Source organism: Amia ocellicauda, chromosome 4, assembly GCF_036373705.1.
Source record: "Amia ocellicauda isolate fAmiCal2 chromosome 4, fAmiCal2.hap1, whole genome shotgun sequence".
NCBI classification, from domain to species: Eukaryota; Metazoa; Chordata; class Actinopteri; order Amiiformes; family Amiidae; genus Amia; species Amia ocellicauda.
The window spans coordinates 19,579,367-19,605,736 of NC_089853.1; the positions used below are offsets into that span (position 1 = coordinate 19,579,367).

The following is a 26,370-nucleotide window of genomic DNA, read 5'->3' on the forward strand; positions in this document are numbered from 1 at the left end:
AGGCAAGAGGTATGCAAATGAGGCTGATGTGCCCCACCTTGTGTCCCCGGGAAGAGGAGTGCAAATGAGCCCGGGGCATCCCACTCGGTGTCTCCAGTCCACCAGGAAATCCACCGTCCACTCTGCAGCGAGAGCGCCAGGCACAGGGACCAGACTCCTCCCGGCCGGACAGAGCCCAGGTGAGTGTCCCTTTGTCCCCAGTTCTCTACTAGCATTTGTCTTTTAAAAATAGGCATTTATGAAAGGAGGCTGCAAAAGTCATTACATTTTAGAAATCTAACCTGGCATATCAGTCAATTCTTCACAGCACCCCATCTTAAAACTTGTATTTGTATTATGTAAAAACGTTTCTGTGAAAACGATTGCGCTTTTCTCTGGCTCTTCAGGCTGTGATATTAAACTGATAACAATGGATTGTTTCACATTCCGGTTAATAATGGAACTGGATACGTTCACGTCCCACCCGGGGGCGCGTAAATGGAAGTTATAATCTATGAATAATAGACCAGGACCATTTATTTATGGGATACAAACATGATTGAGACTGCAATGAATTAACCAGTTCAAACTCCAGAAAGTGTGAAGTCCGAGTCTTGTGAATTACAATAGTGCCCAGTACTCTTGTGGACAAACTAAAGCGCATGGACATGTTATCGGACATATGTGCTATGGCGCCCGGTATGGGTTACACCTGAGTACGCCACCCTGTAGTGGAGGTCTCGATGTCTGTTCTCTTCCTATAAATGACGGCCAACAAGATGGTGTGATTTTATACCATCAAAGCTTTTATTTCAGCCCCAACCGATAACAGTCAATCAGGCAGCGCCAGTCCGGGGCCGATGAGCACCAAACCAAACCAAATACTCACTTCCCCTGTTCTGCACGTTAAGTGTAATTTAAAAAAGTGAAACTATAGAAATAAACAACGTGTGACTTAAATACGCGCATTACAAACCCAATTCATCCCAGAACAAACGCAGTGTCCAAGCGAGGCAGACAGCGGATCTGCACAACACTGGACAGGTTGGCTAAAACAACAGCGTTGTTGTATCAATAAGACACCTAACACAAACAAAATCCTTCAAGAACAGTAAAAGGTCTAAACGGAATAAAAGAAAAACAGCAAGATGTCCTACAAGACAAAGAAACACGTTAAAGCAGAAAGTCGATTCGTCTAAAACAGCACACGTACATCGGGTGAGTGGTTCTGTACAGTGACGTGTAGGTCGATTCAAACCTGCGGCTCAACAAACGAGGCGTCAATGCTACATACAGAAAGACCCTTCCCACCCCGTCAACGAAAACCCCTTCCCCTAAATGACAGCTGCGGTCTCAGCTGAACCCACTTGAGCTGGCGAGGCGTCACAGACCGGTCCTCTGCGCTGCGGGAGGCTTACTCCCACAATGGAGTCGCTCTCTGGATCTCCATGGTCGTAGACGCAGTCTCTCCTTTGCCACAGAGCAGGACTGACATTCAGTGGGAAGATTGTATTTCGGCAAGGCCAATGCACGGTGGACTGACTGATCTGCGCCCTGTCCTCCTCCAGTCAAGTGTCCGGCGCTGAAGTGGCCCCTCCAGCCTGATTGCAAGAATGGATGTGCGTAAGAGACCCATTGCGCGCTTCACCACCCTGTCCTGCGTGGCATCCTTCATACACACCGCCTGTGAGTACCATTAACTCCTATTTATTTCATGTGTGCTGTTTTTAAAATGATGACTGTTGTTAACGAAGGCGGTGTCTCTTTATAAACCAGAGCATCCGTTCACATTTGTCAAATAATCCGTCACTGAAACAGTTTGTGAGTGCTGTTGATAAAGACGAGAACCTTTGCTTATCTGCTAGGAATAACAGTTTGTCCTTGATCTCAACGCTTTGGGATTGTTTCCAGTCTGAACTGTGACGCATGCTTTTTTATTTTATATGAACTGTATACATAATCTACGTTTTAACTTCTGCACTTTTGTGAAGTTTAAATTGTAACCTGTAAATCACACGTGTGTCCTGTTTAGTTTTTAAAATTTCGTTGAAATCATTGTTAGGCCTATATACCCCGAAACATTGAAATCTATTACCAGTGTTTGTAATGTTACACCTCTCAATGTGAGTCACGGTTACAGTTGGTTTATAGTGCGTGTTGTCTTGATACAGTCTTATAAATGCTCTAGTACAATTGTGTAAGTAGTCTACAAGGTCGTATACTTTTTGAAGATTGTGTAAAACAAACAAACAAACAAACAAAAAGAGTTTTGACCAGGAAATTAGTTGATTATGTATTGTATTCTAAAATGTGGTTCCCCAATGCATCTGCATAAAAAATAGTTGTTTGTTTCCAGCCTTTTTCCATTCAATCCCTGTGCAGTATTATGTTAAGAAATAGTGATGTTCTAGTCTTGTTTTGCTTGTATAAACTCTATGATTTTCTGTCTTTACAGGTGCCATATCTGCTATTACATGGGAGGTACAACGCTATGATGGCTGGTACAATAACTTGGCATATCACAGCAGAGGCTCCGCAGGTGAGCGCTTTGACATTAGTCCTTTATGTAGAACAGGGAGAGGTCGAATCAGGGAGGGATAACAGGCAATACCTAGAGCAATTCCTTCCCTTCATCCGTCACCCTAAAAAATAATGTCAATTCAATTGTATCAGTGGCTTCCCACAAACCTATACATCACGACTCTGCATAAAAGTGCCCTCCAAATAAATTAATAATGACTTGTGAACATGCTATTTGTTTAGGTATTTACTATGTTTTTGCACAAACTATCATTCATAATATGGAAGCGGTTATGATAAAATGCCATGACCAAAAAGAGGAATGCCTCTATTAATGTACATGATGAAAAAACTCCTTCACTGTTTCTGAGATGAATAAGATTCATGGACGGTGTCACTGTGTGTGCAGGCTCCCCCCTGATGCGACTGCTGCCGGCGCTGTATTCTGACGGGGTGTACCAGCCCCTGCAGGAGCCCCACCTGCCCAACCCCCGGGCACTGAGCAACGTGATCAGCCGGGGTCCTTCGGGCAGCCCCTCCGACCAGAACCGCACCGTGCTCTCTGTGTTCTTCGGTAAGAAGGATTGTGGGTCATTGTACCTGTTGGTTCTATCACTGAGAAAAGTACCACAACAACAACAACAACAACAACAACAACAACAACAATAATAATAATAATAATAATAATAATAATAATAACTGGAATTTAAAGCACTTGAAGATACTTTGTCTGCATGTGACAATATTTAACTGTACAACTAAGAATATTCTTGCAAGAGAACAAGACTCTGCATGGTCTTCAATGCAGACTAATAATGATAATGATTATAATATGACTTTTAAACCCAAATAACACAATATAGATTCATAATAATTGTATCAGTTTCGGTGTAGAAGAGTGAGTCTTGCTGGTTCTGTTACACGTTTACAAAAGCTCTGCGGACACTGCGCACCTGCTGACAGATGACTTATTTTCCTGCTGGCAGTTGTTAAAGAAGTTCTTCATATGTAAAGAGGTCCTTTACAAACTCCAAAGAACCATTCACACCAGTGTGTATTTCAGACAGACAGATGACAAAACAGGATGACAGACTCACTGAAATGGGATGCAATAGATGCAAGAGGTTCTTTGTTTGTAGATTCACACCAGTGTGTATTTCAAACAGACACCTGTCCTGAAATAGATCACAGTGAAATGGGATGTTGCTGTGAAAAGAGAAGGTACTACTCAGACTATAGGGAGTAGCAATGGATCTGGTCAAATGTCAAGACCTTCGAAGGTGTCTGTAACTAATGCTGCTAAAGCACAGCAACCAATCGTCATTTTATACTCAACAGCATTTCATAAGAGCCGGAGAGCACAGTTTCTTTTCTTTTCTAATTTCTCACTTTGAGAATTTGAGAGAGGATAGAATTTTCTTACCTGAAAATGCGAGACATTGCTAACACAACAATTCCTCACGTTGTGGCAATTTAATCTAAACTGAAGGGCAATATACGGTTTTGACTGTAAAAGTATGAGGGCTCTAGTGATTAGCATATGCAAGTGAGGTTGCGCTTATAAAACCCACGGTGTATAGGAGAGGGGCTGTCTAACTGTTCTGGGTGAGAGGGGAGCTGACTTCCTGTTCCGGGTGATTGATTCATTCTGTGTTGGGTGGTTGTGGGAAAGAGACTGGCTGTACTGTTCCTGCTTACTGAACGCACTCCATGCTCAAGGCGGAAAGAGACTGGCTGTTAATGATGGGCAGTTCGATTCTTTTTAGTGACTCGATTAATTTGATTCAGTTCAATTTGATTCGTTCACTGATTCAGTGACTCACACCAATGCAGCCCAAATCAGGACGGGTTAGAGAGACTTGCACCAGAAAGAACGAGTCATTCACTGCACACCACAAAAGCCAGGAAAAGTCTATATTTGACTGGGTTAAATTAAATACAGTTGTGACAAATATATATTTAAAATACCGGAGAAAACAACAGTTTGAAGCATTAACATTATTTAACCAACACGATGAATGTAATTTAATTTAATATATTGTTTGGATAAGGGCTTCTGCTAAGAAATAATAATGATAATGATAATAATAATAATATAGTTAAATAAATGTCTTACGCATTGGTGTATCTCAATTATTATTAATATTAATAATAATTATTATAGGTCAGTTTGTTGGTTTACCTCAAAATGACTTGCAAGTATTAATCATAATTTGTGCAAAGTGTTTTATGTGTATAAAACATTACAAAAACAGACCTCATAGCGATTTATTATATATTTTTGTTTTGTTTGGCAGACGTACCCAATGAATGCGGACTGTAATACACACACACATTATGTACAGTACATAATATTGCATAAATGTCTAATCTCATGGATGATGTAACGGACGCCATTTTGGCTCATACAGATTTCTTTCTTATGCACTAAGCAAGAGGAAATTTAGAAGCCCGCCTTGTCCGCCAGAGGTCAAGGACATTGAGTCTGAATGGACTTTGTTCAAGACCTCAATTGTGGAGGCGTCCTCAACAAGCTGTGGCATGAAGGTGGTTGTTGCCTGTCTAGGTGGTGACCCCAGGACCTGCTGGTGGACACCGGTGGTGAGGGAAACTGTCGAAGTCGAAGAAGGAGGCCTTCCGAGCGATGCTCGCGTTTAGGTCTCCGGAGTCGATTGAGAGGTACTGGCTGGCCAAGAGGGCTGCAGCAGTAGAGGTCACCAATGCGAAAGGTCAGGTATGGGAGGAGTTTGGAGAGGTCATGGAGAATGACTATTGGACGGCTTCAAAGTTATTCTGGCAAACCATTCGGTGCCTTAGGAGGGGACAGCGGGACAGCGCCCAAGCTGTTCTCAGCAAGGGTGGGGAAACACTGTCCACTACTGGGGAGATCGTTGAGAGGTGGAAGGAACACTTTGAGGAACTCCTCAACCCGGTGGACACGCCCTGCTTGCAGGAGGCAGTGCTGGATAACTCCGGCGGGAACGGATCTATCGCTGTAGCTGAGGTTGCTGCGGCGGTCGAGGGCCTCCGCGGCAGTAAAGCTCCAGGGGTAGACAAGATTTGTCCGGAGATGTTGAAAGCGCTGGACAGTGTTGGGGTGGTGTGGCTAACGCGCCTCTTCAATGTTGTGTGGAAGGCTGGTACAGTTCCTTTGGTTTGGCAAACTGGGGTGGTGCTCCCCATCTTTAAGAAAGGGGACCAGAGGGATCACACTTCTCAGCCTCCCTGGTAAAGCCTATGCCAAAGTGCTGGAGAGGAGACTTCTTCCGATAGTTGAACCTCGGATTCAGGAGGAACAATGTGGATTCCGTCCGGGCTGCGGAGCAATGGACCTGCTCTTTGTCCTTTCACAGATATTTGAGGGGGCATGGGAGTATGCTAATCCAGTCTACATGTGTTTTGTGGACTTGGAGAAGGCATACGACCGTGCTCCCCAGGATGTCTTGTGGGAGGTGTTGAGGGAGTATGGGGTGCCGGGGCCGCTTATGCGTGCCATCCGGTCCTTTTATTCCCAACGCAAGAGCTGTGTACGTATTCTCAGTGTTAAGTCGAAAACGTTCATGGTGGATGTTGGACTCCGCTAAGGGTGCGTCTTGTCTCCACTCCTGTGTGTGATTTTCATGGACAGGATATCAAGGCGCAGCCGAGGTAGAGAGAGTATCCAGTTTGGGGGCTTGGAAGTGGCATCTCTGCTGTTTGCAGATGATGTTGTGCTTCTTGCCCCATCCGACTGTGATCTCCGACATGTACTCGATCGTTTCGCTGCCGAGTTTGAAGCGGTTGGGATGAGAATCAGCACCTCCAAGTCTGTGGCTATGGTTCTCTCTCAGAAAAGAGTGGATTGCCCTCTCCAGGTTAGAGGGGAGCAGCTGCCTTTAGTGGAGGAGTTTAAGTACCTCGGGGTTTTGTTCACGAGTGAAGGAAAGGGGGAGCGTGAGATTGACAGGCGGATCGCTGCAACGTCTGCAGTATTGCGGGCGCTGTATCGGTCCGTGGTGGTGAAGCAGGAGCTGAGTCCTCGGACAAGGCTTGCGGTTTACACGTCAATCTACCTCCCCATCCTCACCTATGGTCATGAATGTTGGGTAATGACCGAAAGGACGAGATCGCGGGTGCAAGCGGAGGAAATGAGGTTTCTCTGCAGGGTTGCTGGACTCACCCTTTGGGATAGGATGAGGAGCCTCGGAGTAGAGTCGCTACTTCTCCGGATCGAGAAGAGCCAGTGGAGGTGGTTCGGGCATCTAGTAAGGATGCCCCCCGGGAGGCTGCCTGTGCAGCGCTACAGGGCATGCCCTACTGGGCAGAGACCCCGAGGCCGACCCAGGACACGCTGGAGGGATTATAATGAATGAATTTTAAAAATGAATTTTAATTGTTTTTAAAGATTTAGTTGTTTTTAAAAACACTAGTTTGATTGTTTTTTTGGGTTGTTTTTGTTATATTTCTTTGTCAAATGCATTGGCCGTTTGGTTTTAATTTTAAATGAATTGGACTGTTTTGGTATGTTTTTTATTTTTCTTGTTTTATTTTATTTTTTTGATTTGTCCGATTCATTTTCAGTTATTTTCAATGTATTTGACATCTTTTGTTGGTTAGCAGGTTTGCTTTTAGCACATTTGTTTTTCTTTTATGCACATGTTCAGTTATTTTGAATTTAATCACTTTGAGATTTTAATTTTTTTTAAGTGATTTTAGTAATTGATTTTAAAAAAATTTAATCACAAGAATTAAAATTTTGAATGTTTTTATTTGAAAAATGTAAAATACTTCAAACAATAAAACAGCTGGCCTGTGAACGCCTGGGAATCCCCCAGGAGGAGCTAGAATCTGTCGCTGGGGAAAGAGAGGTCTGGTCTGCCTTGCTTAGTATGCTGCCACTGTGACCATCACCAGGACAAGCGGTATAGAAAATGGATGGATGGATGGATGGAATTTGGAAGCAACATGGCACATACGGTCTTCAGTTTCATAGCACTCAATGCGTCACTGATCCGATTCACATCGTTCACCAAAATGATTAGTTCAAAAAGAACGAATCATTCGCGAACTGCACATCACTACTGGCTGTACTGTTCCTGCTTACTGAACACACTTCATGCTAAGGATGCAAAACAGACATTGCTGCATTGATTCTGTGTACCGAAGGTGTTACCTCCTCAAACCGGAAATCCTCAACCCGGCTGGACTGCTCCTGTTGCTTGCTCTTTTGGTATAAGGTCTGACTTTGTACTTTGTTACGCTGTATGCTTTAGACCCTGTTTTAGGTTATTCACATGATGAATCGGAATGTATATGGAGAACTGGACGGGAGTGATTTGTTTTCTTTTGTTTAGTTTTCTTATTTGAATGTGTTCTATTTTGTTTTCTTACTTTTATTTATTTCAACTGTGTATTGGCTATGAAGACCTGCCATAGTGACATTGAATGCACCTGCACAGCAAAGTAAAGTCTGACTCCACTAGAACATATAATTGATTGTGTGATTTATTTATGTGGTAGGCATAACCTACCTGGCGCCCGAACAAAATTGTTCCTGTTTTTAAATACGCCGCCACAACGTGATTATTATTATTATTATTATTATTTTTATTTCTTGGCAGACGCCCTTATCCAGGGCGTGATGTTTGCTGGTATGCCTGTGTAAGTTTGCACTACTCTCTAGCACAGTGGCAGTGGTGGCAGGTAGTCCTGTCAGAGGTTTGACCCCAGTGTGCTTCTGTTCCAGGTTACCACGTGGTGTTCGAGACCCTAGACACCAGGCGCCCCGGCTGCCCTCCAGAGTTCATGAACATCCCAATTCCAAAGGGGGACCCCATTTTTGACCCCAACAACACCGGGAAGACACTACTGCCCTTTGAGCGCAGTGAGTGGGACAGGGAGACTGGCCAGAGCCCCAATAGCCCCAGGACACAGGTAAGGTCAGGGGTGGCAGGCCACAGAGGAGGTTTAAGATGCCGTAGCCCTGTAATGCAACAGTTTTAGTTTTTAATGCAAGTAGTTTGTGTATAATTGTTACAGTAAGTCATGAGAGACTGATAGTTTTCAGCAACATATGGGCATTCATCCATTATTTCGGCCAATCTCAGAGTTTATAAAAACAAAATGCATCTATGCAGGATGTCATCAGAAGCCTAACCCCACCATTGAGAGCCAGCTGTTGGCCTGTGAGCATCTCAATACATCTAACGGGACTCCAGTCTGTTCCAGGCCTTGATAGTCCCTTTCACTGTTCTTGTTTACTGTATTAATCCCTATTCCAGTCCTGCCAAGACCCTTACTGACCTCTGGGGTTATTATTCTATAGATTAACCATGTCACAGCATGGATTGATGGCAGCTCCATCTATGGCTCCTCCAGCTCATGGTGTGACGCCCTGAGAAGCTTCACTGGGGGGCGGCTGACATCAGGCCCTGAGCAGACCTTCCCCAAGCAGAGCGAAGGGAAATTCTTCATGTGGAACTCTGTCGACCCCTCAACTGGGCGCCACGGAAGAGAAGGGCTGTACGGTAAGGAGATCTATCATTATAAGTGAAGACCTCACTAGTGACCATCCTAGTCACATGTATAGTCTGAGCAGGTCCTCCTAGCTGAGTCATCACCCACTGTTGCATTCAATGTAAAAGCCTGGGAACTATTGCATTCTGGGATGGTAGTTTTTTTTTTCTTTAGTACCTAGCTATAAATAAAAAACATTGTGTCACATGAAAGAAAATAATGTTTTAGTGGTGTATTTTTTTTCATCATTGTAAATGCTGAACTGTTTTCGTGATGTATTGTTGTTTAATATACATGTGCTGTGAGTCAACATAATCCTGGGCTTTAATTTATGGGTAGGTGTGGTTTGTCTTAAACTCCCCTCAAAATCAGAGGTGTGAGCCAGCGTGCCACGGCTAAATCAGAATAAATCCATTTAGGGACCTCTAAGAAACCACAGAGCCTAGAAATTACTAACACAACACTGATTTAGAATTTTGGGATTTCTATAACTATATAAAAAATATATAGGTGTCAGGGTTGAGCAATGCAAGTTTCTGCCAATATTATCTGGGAAGCGATTGGTCTTACCTTGCCACACAGCTGGGAGGGAGATGTACAGTGTCTGTCTGTGTGTCTGTGTACAGGACATCACTTTCACTGTAAAAATATTGTGCTTCATGACAGAATTTGGCAACGCCAGGGGCAATGAGAATATTTTTACCTTGGCGGAGGGGATTGTGTGGTTCAGGTACCACAATCACCTGGCGTCCCGACTGCAGGCAGAGCACCCAGCATGGTCGGACGAGGAACTGTTTCAGGCTGCCCGGAAAAAGGTCATTGCCACATTCCAGGTAAGCGGCTGTTTTGAGCCATTTAACCACATAATTGGTAGGTCCTGGCCATGTGTGGCTGTAGCTGCAAAACGGCACAACGGCACATGAGCCATATCTGCTTTAGGCGGGGAGGCGGTGACACTTTTATTACCGCCAGCTGTTCAAGGTGAAGCAGACTGTGTCATCAGGCTTGTGCTGCTGCCCTAACATGTTGCCTTGAGAGTGGCCAGTGTGTGGCCGAGCACAGCCCTGATGCCCCTGGTGCAGAGAGGCTTTTCAGCACATCCTGAGATGGATGCTTTTATGTCTAACATTAAAATATACAAACAAATGCATAAATTGAGCAAATAATCTGGGCACCCCCAGGGTCAGAGGGAGAGAGTGGATAGGGCTGGGTACTACAGTACCATCCTGTGGACAATGGCTACAAGCCTGACAATTGACCAGCATGTAACAGAATGGGAATTTTCAACATTACCATGCTGTCTTTGCTAGTTCAGTATGCAACACACACCTTTAGGAGCTCATCAGAGTCGGCGGGAGTATTGACAGCTGCTTTGAAGAGTCTGTGTCTTGGCTGATCAGGCATTTTTTCTGAACATTTACTCTGCCAAGAGTTTGTGCACATGCCTGTTCTCTTGGAGAAAAAAGATTTAAAACCATAACATGCCAACTGACCACAACAGTGAGCTGTCTCCAAATGACCCTGAATTGCTTCATTTTTCAGTTTGTAACATTGTTAATCCTGTGATTACTAACTGCTATCAAAACAAGCATCTTCAGGTCCTTTGTGGTTGTGGTCCCCTTAGTCGATACTTATGCAATAGAGATACTAAGTGGGATTAAAGAAATAAATGAATAAACAAATAAGTCTCATCTGGTTTAATCGCCAGTCACTTTGCAGCTTAGGGGAGGCAAAGAAAACCTGTAGGAGAGGACCATGGGACTGAGTCACTGTTGCGCAAAAAAGCATGTTTTCATCAGCACCCCCAAATGTACCTTGCTAAACCAAAGTGTCTCCTCATTAGAAGAACTTTAAACTATGTATATATGTTTATTTTGTCCTTTCAGAATATTGTGTTCTACGAGTGGCTGCCAGCATATCTTGGGCTGCAGTCAGTGCCCCCCTACACAGGTAAGAAGGCGTCAGTGGCCACATTTGCCAAAATTCATAAGATTCACCCCTGAGTCTGACCACCAGCTTTTTAAATTCTCGTAATTGCTCAGGGGTGCTTTTCTTGACACCCATTTGGAGGCTGTAAATGTGCTATAACAACTAATAAATACCTGAACTCGCCTTGATACTTTACTAAATCCTGCACCCACCTCAGAAAATCAGGCCCTCTGTCTGATCGAACTGCCTTAGCATGAACACAGGTGAACGCAGGGTACAGCACAGTCAGTTGGGAGGCCTGGGCATGGTAATTCAATTTGCATAGATGAGTAAGGTGAGTCTATGATGCATCTTTGGGAGGGAATCTGTGACGGAGATGATAAACACCATAACCATGACAACCTAACAATTATTTTCTTTCCAAAGATAAGAACTAGTAGCGGCATGCCATATGTGAGTTTTAGTAGTGCTTTCAAGGTATCAGACATTTACTGCTTGGTTTAATGTCAGGGCTGTTTCCTCTAGCATTCTGGTCTGTGATTCATCCTCAGGATGAATCTGTCCTGCCAAAGCATGCGAAATCTGTTAAAAAACTATTTAAGCAGTAAAAGTGTTACACCAATTGGGGGATAAATGGGATTAAGGAGCCTCCACAGTGATTGTTGTGCAATTGTCTTAATACACACACACCCATAGTTACTGCTTTGCATCGCCATGCCATTCTCTGTCCTTGACAATCTGTTTAAAATGATTCTCTTCAGGCTACCAGAAGTTTGTTGATCCTGGGATTTCGCCCGAGTTTCAGGCAGCTGCCATGAGGTTTGGTGCCTCTATGGTGCCCCCTGGTGTCTACATGAGGTATTGACTTTCCATTACAGATGTACAGTATTCTGTAAATGGCCATTTTCACATAAGTAATTTGCATTTTCTAGATAAAATGACTGAAATTATTTTTTGTGGGAAAATTGCAAGTTTACATGCACAACATCAACAAGATAGATAGAACAACAGCTGATATAGGATTCACTCTTTAATGTACATGAATTGTCTGAGTTCTTTTGATTAGTTACATAATTACAAATTGTTAATGAAACTTTATATCCTCTCAGTCAATAGTGGTGACAAATTAGTAAACTTAATTTCATTTCGGTTTCTGCAGGAATAAAAGCCAGAGTAGTACTGGTCCTTCTCTGTAGTTCTTTCCATTCCTTCTCCATTCAAACTTTTAGGATCTCAGGTGTTTACCTGCTGCCTGCTGAAGGGGAGTCAAACTAATGTTGGCAGCTGGAGTTTATCCAGAGCTGCGGAGCTGTCTGTCTGGGCTATGTTTGCATTAAAGTTAAAAGAAATACCAACTGTGTTTTTATAAATATTTCTGTAGTGGTCATAACTAAAGATGACCTCATTCTATATTTAATTTCTTCTGTTGTTCAAACTTCCCCCCCTGCAGGAACAGGACGTGTCACTTCAGAGAGGTTGTCGGCGTGGATGGCAGCCTGGCCCCAGCCCTGCGCGTCTGCAATAGCTTCTGGAGCAGACAGGTGAGTGGCTGACACTGACGGCCCAGGCCTATTGAAATGCATTCAGGCTGAACCAGGGAACTCTGATGGTTTCCATATCGATTTGGCAGTTTAACCCACATTTTCCACCATATCTGTTTTCCTGTGTGTCCCTTGCTTGGTCAGGGAGCTCTGTGCTCTGCATCCGATCTCACGATGTCACTTTGCTTTCCTGCACATGTTTGACCATGAGGGCGTGAAGTAAATGTTTATGTGGGAGTTCATGTGTAAGACCTGGACTTCAAACCCGGAACACAGATTGGTCAACACACTATGTCAAGAAGTTGAATTATTGTTATTACTGTTATGGCAAATTAGTCTGTTTTTCTAAGGCTCCCTCTGTATTGTAGAACCCGAACCTGAGGATGGGGGCTGACGTGGACGAGCTGCTGCTGGGTATGAGCTCCCAGATTGCTGAGAGAGAGGACCATGTGGTGGTGGAGGACCTGAGAGGTACCTTCTCTCACTGCACTGCACCGCACCACACTGCACCACACCACATTACACTGCACTGCAACACCTCGAGCTTCCCCAGCACTACAGTGGGGATTTTTGTCTTTTGTGTTCGTTCATTAGTTTTTTTCTTCCTCATGGGGAAGTCTCTGCTGTTTACTGTGACAAGAGGGTTTACTTTAAGTGTGTATGTAGGTATGTATGTATTTTATGTGAGCAATCAGCGTGTCATCTGGTCCCCAGATTACATGTACGGCCCGATGCGGTTCTCGCGGTCCGACCTGGTGGCACTGACCATTCAGAGGGGGAGGGACAGCGGGTTGCCGAGCTTCAACCAGGCCCGAGTGGCATTTGGCTTGTCGCCTGTCCGCAGCTGGGAGGAGATCAATCCCCAGCTGTACAAAACACACCCACAGGTCAGTCTGTCCAGGCAGCAGCAACCAGGGGCCCCGAGGAGGCTGAGGTGCCCAACTCTCATGTCTGTTTCTTAGCATGTTCGTGATGCGGGAACCCCAACAAGATCCTTGTTGAAAGATCCTGAAAGTGGTTGCACTTGTTTCTCCATTCCTCAAGTGGGCCTTCTCTGCTTTTTTAAAAAGTAAAAGGAAGATGGTTAATGACCAGAATTAATAAGAATCCCCTCCTGTAGGAATTAAAAAGCCCCCCAGGCCCAACTCATACTGGGACCTCTGTTCCCCCCCACAGCTCTTTCGTGACCTCGCTGACCTCTATGGGAACGACACGTCCAGGCTGGAGATGTTCCCGGGGGGAATGCTGGAGTCGGACGGGAACCCCGGGCCATTGTTCAGCGCCATCACGATGGACCAGCTCCAGCGCATCCGGGACGGAGACCGCTTCTGGTTTGAGAACAAGCACAACAGGTGAGAATGTAACGGCAACACCGGACGCAGCGGCATAAGACCACACTTCAGTTAAGGGCGTCGTCCTCATGGGGGATGAGTGTCGGAGACTGGCTGTAGTCTGTGGTCTTGTGGACCTTCAGAGCCACAAGATGGGTTTGGGGTTTGGTTTGTCACTGCTGTTAAAACACTAAACACATCAATTGCTGGTCTCTCCCCTCGCAGCTTGTTCACCAACAAGGAGATCCAGGCAATCCGGAACACCTCCTTCCGTGATGTTCTGATCGCAGCGACCGGTGCTGAGGAGGGAGACCTCCAGGAGAAGGTTTTCTTCTGGAATGATGGTGAGGAGCTCTTGAATCTCATGGAGGCCTAGATCAGAGGAATTTCATTATTGACCATACATCCATTTCATAATCAACCCCTCCAGCCCAAACACATAACCTCTACTGTTTTGTATGATTGCTTGCTTGTTTTAAACCTGTTGCTGAATATGGGAACATAAATCTAATTGTTATAATTATCTAAAGATGATTTGTTTGTCTTACTGATTATGTAACTAATTAATTAATATAATTCTCTACTGTTAGTGGTGACAGTAACCTGTACCTGGGTCACTGGGATTTTAATGCAAAAAAATTGCATATTTTCTGTGGGTTCTCCAGTGTTACAGGGTATTCTGTTGTTTGTTCCAGGTGATCCTTGTCCTCAGATCCGGCAGATTACCACCGACATCCTGCCGCCCTGCATCAACGCCACCTCACTCAACTACTTCGAAGGCAGCCAGGCTGGGTTTGGCATTATCATCGTAATCCTCCTCTGCTTACCCCTAGGTCTGAGCTGCTCTCTCAGCGTATTGTTTGCTTGCTCAGGCTGATTCTGTGCACTCTGCTTTGAAACTCAGAGTTTTTATTAACAAAAATATATTTTAGTACTGGGGTGGGGGGGTACTTCTCGTCAATGAACGGCAGTTTAAAGTGGAGATTTTCTGCAGAAAAAACAGCTGACCAAAAAACAAGATAGAATCAAGATAAAATGACTCCTTAAAGTGGGTAGAGAGAGGAAATTGAAGTGTGAGAGGTTTAATGTGTGATGTGCCCGAAAGCTCAGTTGGCTGCCAAGGGTGAATAGCGTATAATGGTACCTTATTCTCGTTAAAGGAAGCTTCCTCCTTGCCTACGCTGTGGCCTACTTCCGTAAGTCTGAGTTCAAGAAATTACAGATGAAAAGTGAACCGGCAGAGAGGAGAGTGGAGCTCGGGGACGGGACTCAAGGTGAGTAACTCGAGAAAAGCAGATGCTGTACAATGTGCTAGCTACTTAAATAAAAACCTGTGAAAACAAACAAGCAACATTTCAAAAATACACTTGCAAAGAGATAAGGAGGGATTGATATAAGATCCAACTCTTTGATTTTTAGGGGTGGGTTGATTAGGTTACATGGCTATAGAAGTAACCAGGGCAAAGGCTGTGTGTGTGTGCCAAAAGGAGACTTGGCAGAAGCTTTACAGAAGGAAGTTGGCACGGTTTTCTCTAATACAACATATTACAGAACGTGTTCTCTCTTGCTAGATTTGTTTTCCCAGCTGTTATTCCATTGTCCTGTTGTGACTAACTTTATTATCTGGGTTGTAAAATTACAGTTGCATTATATTAATGGCCACATCAAAGGCAGAGGCAAACAAAGTAGTGTTCTCTCCTGATAGCTGGTGATCGGCCGTGTTGCAGATGAACTACACAGTTGGTGACATTGTGACTGTATGTGACATCATTGCGTTTGGGGCAGTTAACAGCTACAGCCAAAGCCGTCTTACATAGCAGCTGAGTCAGGCTGCCAAGAGGCTGATGCTCACATGCTTCTACATCTCTGATCCAGTTGTGCCAATCATGACTCTGTGTGCTGTGTCAAAGGTCAACGTGTCGGCGTAATGGTTTGTTCTGCTCTCCCCCCCCTCTCACCTGCAGCCTCCGAGTGGCAAGGGCCCAAAGACCCCCTCCGCCAAGTCTCCATCAGGTTTAACCCCGCCAAGTTGATCAAGGTGTTGGACAGCAGGGGCTCCCCAGTGCGTGTCATTAACCTCAGTCACCAGTCCCAGCTGGATGTCATTCACTCGAACAACAGGCACTGCAGAGCCCTGATGCTGAAGATCCCCATGGAATATGACCTGGTGAGCGGAAGGCAGGTCCAGTGCTGGGGTCTCCTCCAGAGGGAACGCTGACCATGTGTTCACCTCACGCTTGCACAGCGTTTGTTGACATTCATTATTTTCCATCCATAACTCACAGGGAATGAATGGAATAATAAGTCACAAATCACACTATAATACTTTATAATACTGGTTTGGAACAGAGAGCTAGAGTTTTTGTGATTACAAGGTTTTATGATTTAACCTCGGAAAGGTAACGTTGACGTTATGTTACATTTATATAAATACGTTATGTGCACCACTAACAAAAGTTGCTTGAAGTGACATTCCCACTGCAAACATGAAGTTGATGGGTTCAGCCACTTGTTTGTCTTTTCTCTAGTCTTCAAGTTCTCACTCTCTCTCCTCACTCTTGTGCTTTTTCAGGTGCTGTTCTTTGACCACGAGAGCGAGCGCACAGAGTTCACAGCACATCTCCACAGGTACCTGCAGGGCTGTGGCCTGGTGCTCAGCGTCACTGAGATGAGGGAGCAGGAGCTGCTGAGGGTGGCTGTCACTAAACAGCACAGGGCCCAGATTCTGGACACATTCTTCAGACATGCATTTGCACAGGTAACATCTCTGTGGGTCTCGTGTGTTTCTCTGGTACATGTATTTGTTTTTCTTCTCAAAGTAAGTTCTTACAGTTTTCATTTAGATTTTTTTACTTGCATATGTCTTTAAGACTGAGACACTGGATGTTCACAGTCGATTGAGGCTCTCAGCCGATTGTTTTTCTCAGTGTTGTGTTTTTTGTTTCCATCCCTATGCAGATTCTGGACATCCATAAATCAGACGCTGGGAGCCTGGGCCCGCAGTCGTCAGGGAGGACCAGGGAGGCTCTGCAGTGTGAGCTGACCGCGGCCGAGCTGGCAGAGGCGCTGGGGCTCAAACCCGACTCTCTGTTTGTGGATTCAATGTTTTCTCTCGCCGACAAAGACGGCAATGGGTACCTGTCCTTCCAGGAGTTTTTGGATGTCATCGTCATTTTCATGAAAGGTACTTCTGGGATTGGAGGATCTGGTATATCTAATGTTGTAAATACAGGACTCTGGCCTCTTGAAAGCAATGGTGGGTGTGCCTGTATTAATTTTAATTCTGTTAGTGTATTAGTTAATTAATGACTCTGTCCGACAGGTACCCCAGAGGAGAAGTCCAGGCTCATGTTCACTATGCACGACGTTGATGGAAATGGATTTCTGTCCAAAAAGGAATTTGCCCGGATGCTCAGGTAAATCTGTTCCATTTTACATTGGCATTTATACATCTGTGCTTGAGTGGCCTTCAACTGTATCTGGGGCCAAAACGTTTAGTGGGTGTGTACATTTACCTACAATTTCTCAACAAAGACATACTGGGACTGAGACGCCAAGGTTTCCCACACTGTCATGTCTCATCCTTGGTCACACCACATGGACATAATGTCCGCTCTGAGGTGCCTGTGAGTTGGGCAGTAACCGTGCCCTTCCCGCAGGTCTTTTGTGGAAATCTCCAACAACTGCCTTTCCAAGACTCAGACCGAGGAAGTCATCGAGTCGATGTTCCGGGAAGCTGGCTTCACTGACAAGGAGGAGATCACATGGGAGGACTTCCACTTCCTGCTCCGCGACCACGAGAAGGAGCTGCAGTTTGCCCAGCTCAACGTGAAAGGTCTGGGGTCTCCATGCTGTCTTCCTCCCACAGCGCACTCCCGCTTATTTGGTTACATGGCCCCCATAACAAACATAATGTTTGTTTGGTTTAGTTACACAGACATTCCCAAGATTATTTTGGTTTTCTATTTTTATTTTTCACTGTCAATTTTATTTATTATTATTTTTTAATTTGTATACAGTATAGAGGATAGTTCCTAGATTATATGTTAACTGCCTTTGAGTTCAGCGCTGTTTGTGTGATAGGGTTAAGGTCGGCACTTGGGATTGGCCTGCACGGTGGTAATGTACTACTTGCTGTTGTGTTGTTGCAGGGATTGAGGTACAGGACAAAAACCGCCAGAATCTGTCTAACCGGGTCTCATTTTTGGTCAGAGACAAGCAGTAAGTTATGCTTTTATACATCTTAAAAACAAATGCTGATACGCCTGTTGTCAAACATCAGCAATAACACTTTTTATGAATACAGACTAGTTGTGCTTCAACGCAAGTGCAACACAGAAACTTAGATGGTTTCTGCGCTTTACCAATGTACAACTATAGTATGTGTAAAATTGCTTTCAGACTTTATTTTGTATTTCTCTCTGCATTACTGTTCATTGGCAGTAGGCCCACACTGAAATGAGTGCTGGGGACATTTCTCTGACATACCTTTTCCCATCTGTTCATTGTAGATCGGCAAGTGCCCCCATCAGCAGTGTGGAGAGAGAGGGACAGGACCTGCGCAAGAGGCTGGCGAAAAAGTGAGTTGATTGTTCTCTGACATGGCTGAATCTCACCCTCCTGTTTACCTGACCCTCTGTAGGTCTGAGGTCCCAAGACCAGGTTCTTGAGAGCCACTGGGTCCTCTGGGTTTTGCCAAGATCTCTCCGTTAACTAACACACCGAATGTGTATTGGCTGAATGAAGCAAGACGTACGTTGATTGACACCATCTATAAAAAAACGAGTCAATTAATCTTTCTTGGTGGCTATTTGCTATTTGTTCATCTGTCTAACAACACTGGTGTGGAATAATGGTGTGACATTTCCCACACCATTGGACGTGCTATATAGTTGATGGCATCTACTATGAGTATTTGAAAACAATAAGGAACATGCAAATCACATGCAGACTTACGACGTGGAAACTGACCTATTTGTTTGTATTTTTTTTTACCCAGGAACTGATAATGATGTGTTTTGCAAGTTTCACTTTGGGAGCAGGTCTCTCACTCTCCCTCTCCCTGTGCATTCTGGGTATTCTGCCACAGGGTGTTTTTCCTTCACCTGTGGTCAGGGAGTTGCAGTCATGCCTGGTCATTGAGTGACATCATGTTGCAGAGGTGTTGAGCAAAGAGAAGAGTCCAGCATCTTTTCTATTTACTTTCTCCCTCTAAATCCAAACACAGATCTGACACGCACATACAGCTGCATCTCAGATATTTTTGGGGCCTTACACAGGGATGCCAGTATAAGTGTTGCAGCCTTGTATTTGTTTTGTAACCCAAGCAAAGAACCAGAGCTGCACTAAATTAACCCTAACGGCCTAATCTCTGTGTGTGTAGCTGGAGTTTAGACTGGTACTTTTGCAGGTATGTACCTCTTCCCTGAGCATGGTAAAGTTAATGACAGGACCAATAATTATCTCCATGATGTCCGAAGTATTTATTTAAGCCCGACTTAATTTGCCATTAACCAATAATTGTTACCCTAGGAGGAGGCTGTGGCTAACTGGGGTGAAATAATGTCTAGCAGATGGTGATTTACAGTGGCAGGTGATATTGCGCAGCTCTTCACAACCAAAAGGCTAAAATATGCATGAGTAGTTTGAACAATGTGTACTGTACTAGTTATGACAAGTTTTTTTTTATTATTTTCAAAACAGCTTTTTTGGGAGCGTGAGTGCATTTCTGTGGAAAATGGGGGGTGAAAACACCTTTGCTATAATCAGGCTTCGAGAGCAGTTCCATATGGCCACTTGACTGAAGAGGACTTGGAGGTTTTCTTGCCTTAAATTTAGACTGATTCGCGCCCTTGTCTAGATGTAAAATATGATTTTTGTATTACTGTAGCAACAAGATTGTGTACAATTTGCAGCTCCGTGTATGACACTGGGTAGACCAGATTCAGTACAGTTTCTGTGAAGCTGATCTCTAAAAAAAACATTTTCATCCAAGGCCATATAGAGAATCAAAGACAAATAAGGAGTCTGGGATAAAGTTTGGGGTACCTTTTTAAGCTGGTTCACGTCAAGTACTTGTTCAGCAACCAAATGGAGTAATCTTCTTTATGATAGCATGTTCTTTAGAAAAACTGTCTGTCTCCGCAGCGCTTATTTTAATAAACTGCTTTCATACTAATTAATCGGGTCCTGAGTGTTCCTTGCCCGCCTGTCTATTGAGGGAGTAAATTTCTCCCTATCAAGACCATCTCATATGTGTGAAGCAGCCATTGTCACCATAATGTGATTGTTTTTTCATCAATATATTTGAATAACTTATTATTTTTTTTAGATTATATCACTGCACTTTTGTAATGCTTTAAAATGTGTAAGTTGCCCTGGATAAGTGTGTTTACTAAGAAATAAAAAACAATAATACATATAAATATATTATTATTATTATTGGGCTCCGGCTCACTGTGACACTGTCCTGGATGAAGTGGTTATTGACCACGGATGGCTGTTTTATTATTATTATAGATTCAAATGTTTCTGGCTGTTGTGCGCAGGTCCAATCAGTACCAGCCACGCGTCTACACCGAAGCCCGGCGCGAGAGATACAACAGGAGCCGAGTGCAGCAGAAGATCCAGCAGTTCAAGCGCTTCATAGAGAACTATCGTCGCCACATCGTGTGCCTGATCATCTTCTACGGCATCTCGGCAGGGGTGCTGTTGGAAAGGTGCTATTGTAAGTACTGAATGCTACCGTCCAGGTCCACATTAATATTCAAGTTCTTAATTTGTGTAATTTTGCGCTTTCCTCATTCATGATCGACCCTTTCAGCTCTTGATGCACAGCGGGCCTTCAGCGCTGGGCCGTGACGTCGGATATTCCTCCGGTGTGGAACGGAATAATAAAAGTATTGTTTTAATGTAGATGAGAGAAGCACCTGTGCTTTCTGAGCTGAACCATCACTCGGGTACATGTTGTTCCAGGAATGATTAGTTCATTATTATTAGGAATTACTCCGTTTTTAATTATTCAGCTACAATAGCCATATTGTAGCTGGATATTGTAATGAACAGTGAGTCTCTGAGTCATCAAGGGTGTCACTCTCAGAAAGCTGAGTACATGCATACACTCGCATTACATGAATTACTGTTAATTCGATCGTTTCATTGACACCACTGTTTGCCACGGTGACGTGCTCAGAGTGGGCTGGCTGAATTCCCGCGGCTAATGGATTAAAACTCCCAGCTTTGTTTCTAGACTACGCCCTCGAGGCAGAGACCACGGGCATCCCCGAGACCACGATGGTGGGAATCCTGGTGTCGCGGGGCACAGCGGCCAGCATCTCCTTCATGTACTCCTACCTGCTGCTCACCATGTGCCGCAACCTGCTGACGCTGCTGCGTGAGACCTTTCTGAACCACTACGTGCCCTTCGACGCCGCCGTGGACTTCCACCGCTGGGTGGCCATGTCCGCCGTGGTGCTCAGCAGTAAGGGCCTCGCTCCCGCCTCGCTCTCGTCCTCTCACCTATCCACATCCATCCCCATCCCACTCTCATTACCCCCCACCCTGACAGCACCGCCAGCCTGCTTGACATCAGGAAGCATAAGAGTTTCAGCATTCTGTCAGCAGAAAACAGGGAGTCTGTCACCAATCACCTAAACAACACCACCAGCCTTTCACACACACACACACACACACACACACACACACGGAGTCCCTAATATCAATATGGCCTACCCTGCTGAAAGTGTACTTCGTCTGTATGTCAGTCCCCTGTTGATTTTTCTTTTTTTTTTGAGAAAGTTTTCATCCATTTAGGGAAAAACATTTAATATATTCGCAAATTGCCCCCTTTCACCAGCAACAGATATCAGCCCACTGTACCTTGAGTTTCTTCGGGGCAGGTGATAGGGCGGGGAGACTGTCACAGCTTATGCCGTGCATTATGGAGTTGCGTGACAACTTCCTGTTTTTTTCCTGCTCCTCCTCCCATTGCAGTCATCCACACCTTGGGCCACGTGGTCAACGTCTACATCTTCTCCATCAGCTCCCTCAACATCTTGTCCTGCTTGTTCCCCAAAGTGTTCTTTAATGATGGGTAAGATACACATTTGTTTTAATCCTCGTTTTTGGAGTGGGGGGATGCCAAAATCCCATTTTTCATGGAGGATTGGAAGCATGTGCAGAGAACCCTTATAATGTGGAGAGGAATGTCAGGGCACAGCTTTAGGGGTTGCATTACACAACTCTGAAACAGGAAATTTGTTTAATTACATTTTCTTACTTTCTCGTCAAACTTCATTTTTATTTTACCGCAGTGGCTCGCACACATTCGGGATGCAGTGCTTCCTCTGGACCTGCTTTTCTGTCCCCTTGACCTGAGCATGTTAAGGACTATATTCACATTAGGATAACCAACTACTGAACTGATTAAATTATGCATTGAAACTTTCTTTTGAATTTTAGGTCTGAGCTGCCAGAAAAATACTACTGGTGGTTCTTTGAAACTGTGCCAGGTAGGATGTTTCATCTTATTTTTATTATTTTGCATGTTCAATTCTATTCTTTCATTTTCCTTCCACTCTCACAGAAAAACAAACTTTTACTCACAGAATGAACCTGTTCAGCAAACCTTTACAGGTCTAATAAACATACAAAGCAGAAGTATTTGAAGTTCCACCTGTGAAGTCAATCTGGCTACTTGCACTTGTGAAACAGCAGAAGTTCCTTCATTTAATTATAATTCTTTACTTTCTGGGCGGCTTGTGCTATGTGTGATGTAAGGCAGCATTTGATGAACACAACCAACTGTGGATCCAGAGTGTTACAGCTCATTCTAACAATGAAAAGCCTTCCTGCCCTTTCCAAAGCTACAAAGCAATGTGAGCCAGTTCTCTCTGATCACTGGTGGGATGGGGGGGGCTCTTTCCATTGTGGCTGGAGGAAAGTCTGGCGGCCCGGTGAGTGCTGTCCTGCTGTGTCTTTCAGGAATGACGGGCGTCCTGCTGCTCGTGGTCTTGGCCATCATGTACGTCTTCGCCTCGCACTACTTCCGCAGAATCAGTTTCCGGGGGTTCTGGATAACGCACAACCTCTATGTGGTGATGTACACGCTGGTAAATCAACCCTCCCTTCGCACTGCACATCACGTGCCCCTGTGTCTGACACATAGCGCTGGCCTGGACTGTGCCTTGTTTTCACAGTTTTATTTCCCCCTGTGTATTTATTTTCCCTTCACAGACTATTATCCATGGCAGCTTTGCCCTGATTCAGACGCCTCGGTTCTACATTTACTTCCTGCCGCCCGCTATCCTGTACCTGCTGGACAAACTCGTGAGCCTGAGCCGGAAGAAGGTCGAGATCGCTGTGGTCAAGGCGGAGCTGCTGCCATCAGGTATTGCTGCCTCTGAGGCACCCGCCTCTCCATCAGAACTCCTCTGGGTGGCTCCTTTCCCAGCCTGGCAGGGGAATAAAATGTGACCGCAACACAGACGCAAGTCGAAATCTGTGACAGTCTTGCAGTTGGGAGTCAATTTTCCACACACAGACAGAGGGACTGACTCTTTAGCACAATGCAGGCAACTCCACTCCTCGAGGGCTGTGGGGCATAAACTGGGCAGCATTCCACCTCACATCTAAATGTACTAAGTTGATCTGAATTACTGTTGTTTCCTGGTTGTTAACAAGGTAGGTGCAGGAATCTGGTTTTATTATTATCATTATTTAGGGAGTGTTAAACATAAACCCATATTTGAAATGATCACAATTGAAACCAAACCTGCAGTCTAGGCATGACTGTGTTGCTGACTGGGCCCAGCATTGTGCCAGGAGTGTCCTGACAAGCAGCTGTGTTGTTGGTCTCAGGCGTCACGAACCTGAAGTTCAAACGGCCGCAGGGCTTCATGTATAAGTCAGGACAGTGGGTGCGGATCGCCTGCCTGGCCCTGGGAACGGACGAGTACCACCCCTTCACGCTGACCTCCGCCCCCCACGAGGACACCCTCAGCCTCCACATCCGGGCAGTAGGGCCCTGGACCACCAAGCTGAGAGAGACCTACTCCCCAGAGAGCATCGCCGAGCTAGGGGTTTACCCCAAAGTGAGTGTATTTAATCGATCGGTCCTGGAGGGGGGCTGAGAGCAGCAGGTCTGTGCTTCGCTGACCACAGCTGGGGCTGTCACCCTGTCTCATTCGCAGGCTTTTTGCTTTGCCTCCTCAGCTGTACTTGGACGGGCCGTTTGGCGAAGGACACCAGGAGTGGAATAACTTTGAAGTGTCTGTCCTGGTGGGGGGGGGGATAGGAGTCACCCCGTTCGCCTCTATCCTGAAGGATCTCGTGTTCAAGTCTTCAGTCAACTTCAAAATCACATGCAAAAAAGTAAGTCTGTCACAAACCACACGAGGCGATGGCGAGCCTGTTGATATCTTTACCCAATGCTTATAGCTATAGCAATGAATCTACACTCATACAGGAGCAGACCTAGCAGGCCACACCTTCATAGTTTTGACTTTGTGAAGTCTGCTTTTCTTAGAGAATAGAAAGTCAGCATACATCTCTCTGTTCAACTTGCTTTGCCTTGACATTTTCAGTAGAAGAGCATTAAACCGTCTATTGATAACAACCTATTCTGTTGTGTCTAAGCCTTGCCCACAAGGTCGCAGATGTTGGAGAATGGAATCATGTTGAATAATTACATAAACATTCAGTAGGCAAGATAATCTAAAACTTGCATAATAATTAACATGAATATTCATAGTCTTTACTAATCTTCCTTCCTTCCCTCCCTCCAAGGTGTATTTTATCTGGGTGATGCGGACGCAGCACCAGTTCGAGTGGGTCTCTGACATCATCAGAGAGGTGGAGATGAATGACGCAAACAACTTAGTCTCTGTTCACATCTACATCACCCAGCTGGCAGAGAAGTTTGACCTCAGGACCACCATGCTGGTGAGTGGACATCAGGGTCTCTCCATCCCCGGTGCTGGGAAACCACAGTGTCTTCTGTTCCTCATAGGAACTGAGCTAAATCTAAACCTTTTCTTTGCAGTACATCTGTGAGCGGCATTTCCAGAAGGTTCTGAACCGCAGCTTATTCACGGGGCTCCGGTCTGTCACTCACTTTGGGCGTCCCCCGTTCGTCCCATTCTTCAACTCCCTGCAGGAGGTCCACCCTGAGGTGAGAGCAGATTGTTGGAAAATCCAGTTCGGTTTGGATGTAGTATAGTGCCAATCGCAAACAAGTTTGCCATTGAGTGCTTCACATCATCAAGAACGGATAGAAAAAAAAAAAAACATTGTCACAAAAGATAGAAACAAAATCCCCTGTAGGATAACTGGAGGACTGGCAGTGTAAAACTTTCTTACTGCGTTGTGCCGCTGCCAGCAGGGTGCAACACTGCATCTCACATGCAGTAAAATATGAACCATGCTTATACCACACAATGAAAGTCTTTTTTTGTTCACGTGCCAAGGCTGATGCTCGTGAACAAGTGAGTCCTGAGTGTATAGTGTTAAGTTTAGTCTGTCTTTATCCTGTTCTCTAAACGGAAACCACTAACTGTTTTTACCTTTTTACATTTAAGGTGGGCAAAATTGGTGTATTCAGCTGTGGCCCCCCCGGACTGACGAAGAACGTGGAGAAAGCCTGTCAGCAGATCAACAAGAGAGACCAGGCGCACTTCATACACCACTATGAGAACTTCTAGCCCATGCAGCACCCTCACCCTCTCCCACAGCAGGGTGGTAGGGACTCTAATAATGAAGGATCTAACCAATGAAGAAGTCCATTTCCCACATTCCCATGCATCACCGCAGCTGTGAACACGTGTAAGGTGTTGAACGAGTGATTCTGCTATACTCAACACAAAATCTCAGCCCTGAATATTGAATATTGCCACCGGCTGAGACCCAAGTCTTGGTAATCTTATGTACAAACACAACAGAATAGAGTGGAATCCTTGGACTCAGGGTTGGCTGGAATGATGGGAGTATTATTTTTATACCTGAGGAATAGGAAAATTGTCTTTTAATTGCATTGTGTTTTCTCAATGAAGTTTCTGAATACTGTAATCAGTTTTTTTTTTTCTCCATGCCATGCTTGCTTTGATCAGACCATGTATGCTTTAGCACATAGAAATCAATTAATATCTTGATTTGTACAAACTCCAGAATTGTAGTTAAAGGAATTTTCTCCATGTTTTACTTTTTTCCAATTCTAACACAATACAACAAAATGAGCCAATTCTAACACTCTAACAATACAATAAATGTGATTTTACTAAATGTAGGAAATATATTTTTAAACTGTGTCATGTGCACACATGTGATGAAATGCCCCACTTGCTTAAATCATTCTGCAAGCTGTGTACAATCGTTGAAATTAATAAAATCTATTTATTGTATTAAAATCTGGGTCAGTGTTCTGTTTGTTGTTGAATGCTGAAACAATTAATTTCAGACCAATGTTTGTTCCAAAACAGTAAACCAAATTCAAAACCAGATCTCAGCTCAGGAATCATTTATCATTTATTCTGGTGCCTTTTTGTCAAACCTTCTCTTTGAGGATCAATTACTGGTTAACA

The 26,370-nt window shown here is 44.6% G+C and overlaps 1 protein-coding gene across 1 annotated transcript; it reads left to right on the top strand.

Moving 5' to 3' along the window:
• Nucleotides 1-1,592: 1,592 nt before the first annotated feature.
• Nucleotides 1,593-26,071, top strand: duox (dual oxidase). The gene is made up of 33 exons (XM_066702832.1): nt 1,593-1,665; nt 2,435-2,518; nt 2,909-3,073; nt 8,225-8,412; nt 8,804-9,005; nt 9,661-9,827; nt 10,881-10,944; nt 11,685-11,781; nt 12,374-12,464; nt 12,833-12,935; nt 13,179-13,351; nt 13,641-13,816; nt 14,021-14,139; nt 14,491-14,628; nt 14,956-15,069; nt 15,760-15,962; nt 16,368-16,553; nt 16,754-16,979; nt 17,118-17,211; nt 17,455-17,630; nt 17,947-18,016; nt 18,307-18,375; nt 20,344-20,522; nt 21,045-21,275; nt 21,788-21,887; nt 22,256-22,305; nt 22,778-22,905; nt 23,030-23,183; nt 23,654-23,886; nt 24,008-24,166; nt 24,581-24,736; nt 24,837-24,965; nt 25,372-26,071. The coding sequence occupies exons 1-33, from the start codon at nt 1,593-1,595 to the stop codon at nt 25,492-25,494; spliced, it is 4,620 nt and encodes a 1,539-aa protein (XP_066558929.1). The 3' UTR covers nt 25,495-26,071.
• The last annotated feature ends 299 nt before the right edge of the window (nt 26,072-26,370 follow it).

Excerpts from the sequence above, each read along its gene's own strand:
- duox (XM_066702832.1), top strand. The coding sequence starts at position 1,593 with ATGGATGTGCGTAAGAGACCCATTGCGCGCTTCACCACCCTGTCCTGC. Across the intron at positions 10,945-11,684 it reads GTCAGTGCCCCCCTACACAG|GCTACCAGAAGTTTGTTGAT; the intron begins GTAAGAAGGCGT and ends GATTCTCTTCAG. Across the intron at positions 11,782-12,373 it reads CCCCCTGGTGTCTACATGAG|GAACAGGACGTGTCACTTCA; the intron begins GTATTGACTTTC and ends CCCCCCCTGCAG.